The 10,529-nt window shown below is 43.3% G+C and overlaps 1 protein-coding gene across 1 annotated transcript; it reads left to right on the top strand.

Moving 5' to 3' along the window:
- Nucleotides 1-670: 670 nt before the first annotated feature.
- On the top strand, nt 671-4,081 carry RPL6 (ribosomal protein L6). Its single transcript, XM_075258492.1, has 6 exons — nt 671-841; nt 943-1,041; nt 1,153-1,296; nt 2,949-2,997; nt 3,253-3,437; nt 3,888-4,081. The coding sequence occupies exons 1-6, from the start codon at nt 692-694 to the stop codon at nt 4,038-4,040; spliced, it is 780 nt and encodes a 259-aa protein (XP_075114593.1). The 5' UTR covers nt 671-691; the 3' UTR covers nt 4,041-4,081.
- Nucleotides 4,082-10,529: the final 6,448 nt, after the last annotated feature.

The following is a 10,529-nucleotide window of genomic DNA, read 5'->3' as shown; positions in this document are numbered from 1 at the left end:
TGAGGATATGGGGCTGATGGCGGCCGGGTTGGGGGTTATAGGGCCGGGTTGTGATGCCCGGCCTGGCGCTTAGTACATGGCGGATCCCAGGCTGCCCGTGTAATGTAATATATGGCTATGTGACTCTTCCTATACTGTGTGGCTACTGTAGTGTGTATACATGGCAGGGCGCTCTCTGGTATTGTGTATACATGGCAGGGCGCTCTCTGGTATTGTGGGATCTGCTGCCTTTGCTGCTCCCCCCCAGCCCCTGCATTATGTTTGGGGACTCGGCTCCTCTCCCTGCATGAAGTGTTCCCAGCATTATATTATATATGACTATGTGACGCTTCCTATATACTGTGTGGCTGCTGTATTGTGTATACATGGCAGGGCGCTCTTATGTATTTTGGGATCTGCTGACACTCTTCTGTTGCTGCCTTTGCTGTCTGCTCCCCCCAGCCCCTGCATTATATTTGGGGACTCCGCTCCCTGCATGATTAGTGTTCCCAGCATTGCTTTAGTCTCTGCATTTGTTGCAATTTTTGGGTAGAAATCACTCAGCCCCCTTCATAGTCTATGGGATCAGAGGAGACCCCAATGCAGATGTGACCCCGGCCATAGTTGTGCACCGGAGATATATATATATATATATATATGACTGATTTGGTGCTACCCTAAGTGTCATCCCTAATATATAACCTCATTGCAGATGGCAGGAGAACAGGCTGAGAAGAAGGTCCGAAAGCATCATGCCAGTCGCAACCCAGTGCTGGCCCGTGGCATTGGGAAGTATTCCCGATCTGCCATGTTTGCCAGGAAGGCTTTGTACAAGCGCAAGTACAAGGCCCCTGTAACTAAGGTAGGTGGTGGTGCCAGTGTGTGTCATAGGTGGCGGTGCCAGTGTGTGTCATAGGTGGGGAGTCCTTAATGGTTTCAGTCCTGTAATTGTTACTTATGTAGATCGAGAAGAAGAAGCGGGAGAAGCCCAGGGCTACCGTGAGCAAGACAGTCGGCGGAGATAAGAATGGAGGCACCCGTGTGGTGAAGCTGCGCAAAATGGTAAGTCCTCAAACGGGTGCACTCTGCTGTAATACAAGTCTATTGGGTGTCGGACCTTGCGGGTACAAGCTACGGAGGGTTACTTAACTTTATGGTGTTCCCATTCCTCAGCCCCGTTACTATCCCACTGAAGATGTCCCACGCAAGCTGCTGAGCCATGGCAAGAAACCCTTCAGCCAACACAAGCGCCATCTGCGCTCCAGCATCACTCCCGGAACCGTGCTGATCCTTCTTAATGGACGTCACAGGGGAAAGGTAAGGACCACCCCGGATATTCATGGGCTGACACTAGCCTAAAGGCAAATGATGGCCGTGGGTCTTCTGTTGCCCATTTTTTACACTGTCATCTTTGTACAAAATGGGAATGAGATAGAAGGAGCTGTCAACCCCACACAATGTATATGTGTGAATATATATATATATATATATATATATATATATATATATATATATATATATATATACACATATACGCACACACACCTGTTGGCTTACGAGTAACATTTCTGACTAAGGACTTGGACATGTGCCACTGTATACTGTGAGTGGTGGTGTTGGGGAGAGACCCTTAAAAATATCCTAATGTATTCCGGCTTGTTGGAGGCCAAAAGGAACAGTCTCTGCATGATGGGTGTATATGTGGCATGTACACACAATACATCTTGTAGCGGGGCCACAGTTGCCTCATGGTTGTGGGATTTTTTTACATTCTGTATCTTAAATCTAAGCTGCTGTCTCTACACTAATGTCCTATCTCTGTAATGGTAGACCATGCCCTCATGGGTAACTGAAGGACAGATTGATAACTTTCACACACCCCTGTCGGGCTGCAGGCTTGTATTTGCAGATACCTTACAGTATACCAATGGCCCGCTGTCTGCAGATTGTCTCTATTCGGTCTTGTCCATCTGTCATCCATGATCATAGCGTTGAAATGAAATATTTGACCTCTACCTTGGGCTATGTTATCAGTATCTAAACAGTTTTGGTCCAGTTCCTGAGACCCCACTATCCATTTGCTTGACTTGACTCTGAAGCCAAGCGACATCTTGTAGATCTGTAACATTTTGCATTCAAGTCCCATCCAAGTGAATGAGCTGTAATACTAAGCATGGCTGCTACACAGGGTATGGCACAGTGCTTGGTGTTCAGTGGGCAGGACACAGACCTAAATCTGCAGTCTCTGCATACAGGTGATAGGTGGGGCCCCTTGTAGTGGCCCCCCAGTGGATACCCTTAGTGTAGTTATTCAGTGACTCTATCTAGACTGCTGCTGAATTCACTCTCTTAATTGGCAATTACAGGTTTTATTACAGCTCCAGCATAACTTACTTTTTACTATATCTTAATGTACGTGACTTTGTATACTATTTAGAATCACATGTGAGAGACGCTGAAGCATTTTTGGTGTCCTGCATATGTGTTGGTATTTCCCATCCCTTTTGTAGCCGCTCCTAGGCAGCGAAATCTGAAACACAGCAGCTTTTCTGCAACGTGCAAAAACAGTGTTTCACATCACCTACAGAGTGGATGAGATTGTGGCTAATCTGATCCGCACGTTAGGGGCAGAAAGTCCAAAGGGGGAAATGCTGCAGGAAAACATGTTTTTCTACATGGGGGGGTTTCAGCTTCATTCTTGTAGTAGCGTCCAGTTTGACCGCAGTGTTCTCTTATATGTCAATGACTGTCCTCATTGGTGACATTCTGTTAGTGAAGAGGCCTCTGAGGAACAGATGAGAGGAAAGGTTTTATTTTAGCTTCCCTATATGTGACCACCTCCAAACAGAGAAATATCTTCCTTCATATACGTATAAGAAACTGAGACTTGAGAATTTCAGCAAGTTTAGACAGCAGATATTATAAATGTATTCGTGTTGGATATTAATAGAGTTCCTTCTGTTTTGCAGCGTGTTGTCTTCCTGAAGCAACTTCCAACTGGTCTCCTGCTGGTAACAGGTAAATGTCAATGATCTGAGCTCTGGTCACTGTGATCCTGATATCACAAAAAACAGACCCATGTGCAGCTATTTTGAAAAATTAACCTTAAAATGTGTCAGTGACAAATGTTACAAAGAGTTTGGATCTCAAGGTCTGAAACGGGGCCTATTAAAGCTTGATTTAATAATGTGCATCTTATATTATGTTATTGGTGTGCTTGGACTGACTTCAAATCATATATTGCTTTTTCTTAACCTGCGTATCTCTTATCAGGTCCTCTGGTCATCAACAGAGTTCCTCTGAGAAGAGCTCACCAGAAATTTGTCATTGCAACATCCACCAAAATTGATATCTCTAAGGTCAAGGTCCCAAAACACTTATCTGACTCCTACTTCAAGAAGAAGAAGCTGCGTAAACCCAAACACCAGGAGGGAGAGATCTTTGACACAGAGAAGGAAGTAAGTAGCAGAATATTGAGGATGTAGTTAGACTTCCTTCATGGTTACAGTTCATTGTAGTGTTCATCTGTAAGACTGGCACATAGATTGCCTGAGGGGGCATTATAGAACTTGGAAGGCTTGTGTTCCAGCGGTATACTTATAAGGTGACCACTCGCCTTCAGTAGAGCCCTCACCCCCCACCACCCATGTGCATGCTTAGCTGGGCCGAGTGTGCGTGTGTCCTCTGTGATGAGAGATGAATTAGGAGTCCAATAGCCTGGACCACCTCGTATTTCCAAGAATTGGATTGCTTATATTTCTATATTATATTTCGATATACAACTCCACATGTTGCGAGATCTTTTGCAATGTTTTGTGGCCATAGTTGACCTAACCCCCATATATGAATGTCCGAGCATCCAGCCTCCGGGATAGATTGTGACTTTTGTCTTTCCGTTTGTTCCCTAGAAATACGCAGTTACACAACAGCGCAAAGCAGACCAGAAGTTTGTCGACTCACAGCTCCTGCCCATCATCAAGAAAGAGCCCCAACTTCGTGGATACCTGCGCTCAGCGTTTTGTCTGTCCAATGGAATGTATCCACACAAACTGGTCTTCTAAGAAACTTCACAAAGGGTTATTAAAAGATGTAAATCTTCTAACTGAGTGTTGTCTTCTGAAATCTCTTATGTCATGGAGGCCGTTTCCTTGCACTGCTGTGACTGGCGAAAGCCAAATGTTGTTTAATAGCATAGCAAGGTAGTCATTAGATAACATTACCATCATAAAACATCAGTCTCCTTGTTCTGTACTTCTGGTCCATCACAGGAACAGAATATAGAATGAATGATGAAAATGGGTCAGAAAAATGCCATAGCTGGGTATGAGTGTCTGTTACTGTGGCAGGCTAAGTCTTCAGTACAGGACATTCCAGTCTATAGTCTTAGCTGTTGGAGGCTTCTAAGTCTGGCAGAGATGTGACTATAGAAGGTGGTCAATGTGGTATCGGGTAAATCCTGTAAGGGTCAGTGCACACTGAGTTTTTTGGTGCTGAATCTGCCTCAAAATCGGCCTCCAAAAAAGTCTCCCAATAGGCGCGGTGTTGGAAATCGCAGCATGTCACTTATATCTACGGAAACGCCGATGGCTTTCCCGTAGATATAATAATAACAAAGTCCACGGAGGAAAACTCGCGTGAACTTTCTTTTCAAAGCCCTGCATATTGTCCCATGGGGCCTTCGCCTTAGAGGTTTTTTGCCTCCTTTTTGTGAATTGTGCTGGAGAACAATATGCAGCTGCCTAAGTGGTTTGTGTTATACACCCATACACACGGGGGAGGATAACTGGAGAGAATATAGAGGGGATACATGAGATTTCAGGGAAGAGACAATTTATTAATTAGGTGTAATTACAACAAAAAATAGACATCTTTTGACAGCAAATCAAAGGTAAGGTACACTCTTAAAGGGATTAGTACACATAAGTATGAGTGCAAACCACTGTATTGAGGTCCAAATTGTTATGAGCTAGGTCAGAATTGACAGCACACAGCATCCTAGTGCATTAAGCGGGTGCTGAGTTGAATGGAGGAAAGGTTGTAGTTTAGGTACATTGATGCACACAGACAAAGAGGCGTAAGTAACGTAACATGACTGGGTGTAAAGTTGTGACCTAAGGGAACCTTCACATGGAGTTTACACTCCGCTCATTCTGAATGTAAACTCTTATCAGATTGAGCGACGTTAAAACAAATCCCATTGACTTTTATGGGTGCCGGCATACGCGCGTATCACATTAGAAGCAATAGGTAAAAAAAACTTCCCATTGATTTCAATAGGGAGTGCACGTATGCCGGCACCCATAGAAGTCAATGGGATCTGTTTTAACGCCGCTCACTCTGAATGAGTTTACGTTCAGAATGAGCAGAGCGTAAACTCTGTGTGAAGGCTCCCTAACGTTTGTCACACATCTAGAAGAGGATGTAACTTCCATGCCTTCTCCAATAGTGAATAACTTTCTTCTGGGCAGTGCCCAAGAAATGAAGGTAAGATGGCTACAGGCCCATGTTGGTATCCTTCACACAAGTAAAATCACTGTTAGATTCTCGTCACCTGAATGTAATGGCGGTTTCATTTCTTAATCTGGCCTTCGCTGCAGGGCACTGACTCCTCCAGACTTTGCTTGTCTGCTGCATTGTGATTGAAAGTGACAGGGCAAAGACACTCAAGTCTCACCCGGCTCGGTATTCTTACGGTCATGTTGTGACTTACACTTCTGAATACGTCAATAGTACAAAACATGACTGTAAAGTGATGTGGAATAGGTGGCGCTATATAAGTAATCAAAATAAGTCCTGGTGCAACCATGAAAATCCTGGGATCTCTGCTGGCCCTGTCACTCACAAGGCGGCCATTATGTTGCAGGTGGAGTCTGGAGGAGTTGGTGCTTCAATGTGCTAATTTGCATGATTTTATTAATGCAATGGAGGATGGGGAAATAACCATTATGTTAAGATATCCAGAGTCTAATAGTGTTATTACTTTAGGAATGCAGGTTTTTTTTTTTACCTCACAAATTTTACAGTTCCCCAATACATTGTCTCCAAAATATTACATTACACAATTGTATGTACTTCAATATGGTACCAACAAAAACTAGCTTGCCTTGCCCCCCCCAAAAAAAAACACAAAGACACTTTAATGGAGTGAATGCCCCATATAGCACTTGGGGATCCTATTTGGACAAAAAAAAAAAAAGCTAAAATTACTTGGCACTGGGTCATAATAAAGCTATGTGCTGTTGGAAGCCTATGGAACAGAATAATCCAAATTGCCCATGTCTTATGGGTTGGTATTTTATCCCATTGGGTCAATGTAAATCTGAGGTTATAGGAAATGAGTAAGACACACACAACCTCTAGGCCAGGGATGTCAAACGCATCGGCCACATCGAGCTGCTGCCTTCTCCCTGGTTCTGCTGATCCATTTTATTGGCAGAACTAGGGAGAAAATCCCTGAACCAGGTGTAAAGCTTGTGGGTCGAAAAGCTGGGGTGTGGCAGCTCATGGCAACTTCTGTGTGGGTACCTCTCCGTCCCTGGTGTCACCCGCCAAGAATGGCTACAAAAGTATTGAGAAATATATAAGAAGTTCTTATACTTCTCCCTTCTGGCTTTGGCTTAAAAAAACGCCACAAAATCTGCAAGAAATGCCGGTCAAAAGACAAACAATGACACAACATCGGGAGGGGGAACTCATACGTCATCACAAAATGGGAAACAATGACTATGAGTGCTTGTCTCTTACCATGCTGTCAAGAGCGGCTACAAAATAAGAGTTCTCAGTGTGATTACCAACACTCCAAGTCTTTATATGCAACAGGAACTACAGCAAAACCTACAGAAACTTCTTCACCTTCATTCAATTGCTCAGATTCTGATCTAAGAAAGGGGTCTGGGTGATTACTATAAAAATGTATTTATTTTTAGTAGGAAAACAGAATTGTTCCTTTTGTACAATTATAAATCAGGTAATAAATATCTCCCACATCTGAGGTCATGTGCTGCTGTGATGTATTGTTTGCTGGCTGAGCTGCTCACGGGGAGGTGGTAGTGAGCTTGCAAATGAAAAGTCACAGCTGAGGTATATGTTTTAAAAACTGGATAACCCCATTAATGGCTTTCAAATGTATACCAGCAGAATAAGAGAGGATCTGATCCTTGAGACCCTGAACAAGCAACAAATATGGTGGAGGTTCAGCTAGCTAAATGGCTGTAGTATTAAGATGTGTTCCCATTATAGGATGAGAGCAATAGACATCACCGATAGCAAAGTAAGGTCCTATGCACACAGCCAAGTGTAGTCCGAACGCAGCCCAAGCTTGATCCCGATGCTCCAATATTGATAGAGAGGATCCTATAAAATATCAGCCCCTCCATCTGTAGATCTGCTCCATACAGTGGACATTACATAGAATAGAACAATATTGTGCAGTAAGGAATACAATGTTATCGGCAGAATTCTATGTTATTGTATATTCCTTATATGAGCAGTGACCCCCGACTATTCTTTGCAATGTGATTTTATGTTTTATTATTTTTCTGGTCATTCTATAATTTAAAGGGATTCTATCATTAGATTTAGGCAAATTTGCCTGACAATATTACAAAATGTCTTATTATTGTCTGTACTACTCATTTAGGCAAAGTGTGTTGAAATAACGGTGTTATTTAAAGGTTCCTGTACAGAACTATATTACAGGTACACGGGACCTCTACTGTACCTCTGTATATACCACTAATGCCATACAGAAGCATGGAGAAATTTTTCTATTGAAAGAAACATTTTATAGGAATAAATCTCCTTGTACAAACAGGTCACAAAAACAATACATGCTTTGTATGTAGTCGTGCACCGTCCTAACAGTGGTGTGCATGAGCACCTATAGCTATGGCAGAGTTGGAGCTGTAATTCCCATATGGCGTAACCCACGAAACCTGACAAATCACACCACGGTGCTGGATCCATCATATATAAAATAATAATAATAAATTTTATTTCTATAGCACCAACATATTCCGCAGCGCTGTACAATTTGTAGGGTTCAAATACAGACAGAAAGATACATTACAAAGAAAGTCATTTCACACAATGGGACTGAGGGCCCTGCTCGCAAGAGCTTACAATCTATGAGGTAGAGGAGGTGACACAAGAGGTAGCAGGGGCGGCATTGCATATGCAGAGGTCAGACACTTCTGTAATAGAGGTGACTGTCATTAAACAAACATAAGACTTTATGAGCCGTCACCAGTCGTGTCCTGTAACATGTGGATGGAGCTTGGACCTATAAAGTTATCATGTGGGGAAATGTGGGAGCGGGGACAGAGGAGGGTTAGGGGTTTACGTTAGAAATTGTGATAGGCAATTACTGGAGTCAGGTACTGTCCTTGCTTGGCCGGGTGTATTCTGTTGCACTTCTGTGATCACCATTAGTTTGCCTGCTAGGTCTTTTGGGGGAGGGTGTGGACACGGAAAGCCCGGATTTTATAGGGTTGTCCAGGGTTTTATACCAGGCAAGAAAATTGATTGCTTATCATTGGTTGGACCCAAGTCCTCCTTCTCTGGTGGAATTGATATCTAGAGTTAATAATACTATTAGGCTGGAGAGGGGCGTATATATACAGAGAAAGGCCCAAACTACATTTGAAAACATTTGGGGAGCATGGTTGGACACACCTGGCCTTCCCTCCCCGTCTCTGATTAGGAATAGATCTCTCACTTCAACTTTCTCTGTTTCCTTGATCCCCTGAGTGCTATTCTTTACATGGAAATCAAAGGAGGTTCGGGAGATTTAGCGGGGGGTCCTAATGGACTTCCCCCCCTCCCTCTTTATATGTCGGATTGTGTCTCCATATTTACTTTGAATTGTTATTGTGTTGCTGTTGTTTTGTCGATTGTTTGATTTTATGTAAAGAAAAATTTGTTAATAAAAATGATCTGATTATCTGCCTTTCTGAAAAGATGTGTCTTTAGTTTGCGTTTGAAACTGTAGAAATTGGGAGTTAATCTGATTGTCTGGGGTAGAGTATTCCAGAGAAGTGGTGCATACAATGAATCCAACAACAGCTGACAGATACTTCGGACTTATAATGAGGTTCTTTGGGGTTCTGTCCTTGTGTTGACCAGGACAATGTTCCAGGCTGGAATAATTTTGCTATGAAGTCTTCCAGAATTCCCCATATGAATATGTAAGTGCTATATCTCCTTTCAGGCACCAGGTGGCAGCACAGTTATATAGTATGTTATAGGATTCCTTTATTATATTATGTAACTCCGTAGGTATACTATACAAACTCACATTGACTTTATAGAAGCCATAATGTCACATCGGTCACCACATGTACTGTGTCCTACAGCTGGTATCCCTGTGGCACATCCGCTACTGGTGTACAGATAACAATCCGCAGCATACAATTATTATTATTATTATTTATACCTTACAATGAGCGGTGTAAAAATAAAACAAGAAACAAACTAGCAGAATTGAAGTAAAATGAACCAATGAGCTGTACTTGTCCCAAAGTTACCACTGAAAAATATAAGTCGTCCTGCTAAAGACAAGCCCTCATAGGGAAACATCAAATGGAAAATTATACATGTATGCGACGATGAAAGAAGCTAAAAAATGCCCCGTTCTGAAAGGGTTAAAGAACTTTGTAATGTGCACAGCTTTTGTCCCTGTATTTTTTTAGTGCTGATGGCCGGAGGGTCCCGGTAACCACTACTCACTCTTCCCACTGTCAATTCTACTCTGCCATCCTCCCTTCTCCCTGTGGCAGGCGCCGGGTACTACCTTCAGTGTTTGCGATTAGGGTGCATGCCCTGTTTCTGCCCCTCAGCTAATCCTCAGTGCCCCAGGGTTATTTTTGGCATGGGGAAATGCTTGCTAGTGTTCTGTAAATAGGTTTTGCTATTAGCTTGTTCTGTTTGCTCATTGCCCATCCTCTAAACCGATTCCACCTGCCCTGACCTTTGCCTGATTGTATTGACCCTGTGCCGCATGCCCTGTCCCTGCCTGTGCACTATGACAAGCGTGCTCCACCTACTCTCCCCTGAGTATCGTATTGACCCTGTGCTGCTTGCCCTGTCCCTGCCTGTGCACCCTGACAAGCGTGCTCCACCTGCCCTGACTACTCTGAGAGCTAGCAACTTCGTGACTCCCTGCAGTGAAGGCCAGAGCTTTGTACAAAAGGGCGAAAATCAGGGGACACTTAGACAAAGTCATCAGGTGAAGGTGAAACCAGTTGCTGTGTTAGGAGTCTGCACACTGCTAGTGCTTTATGTTACTCATCCACCAAATAACTTATTTTACATAACTGAGCCCAGAGACAAACAAGGTCCTTTGTGAAGTAGCTCCTGTGTTACATTAGAGTAACCCCCAAATTTATGATTAGGTGGCTTCAGTTAGCACCTACATATACTCCCCGTGTATGGGTGACAGTCATATGGACTGACAAGCTTCCTTATACAGTATACTGCAGTATGGTGACAATCGCAGGAATACACCTACATGCAGAATATTTTTGAACATTTAAATGCCCTCTAGTGGTCAC

Source organism: Leptodactylus fuscus, chromosome 10 (genome assembly GCF_031893055.1).
Source record: "Leptodactylus fuscus isolate aLepFus1 chromosome 10, aLepFus1.hap2, whole genome shotgun sequence".
NCBI classification, from domain to species: domain Eukaryota; kingdom Metazoa; phylum Chordata; class Amphibia; order Anura; family Leptodactylidae; genus Leptodactylus; species Leptodactylus fuscus.
Note: the sequence above shows the minus strand (reverse complement) of the source record. Positions and strands in the feature narration are given on the sequence as shown.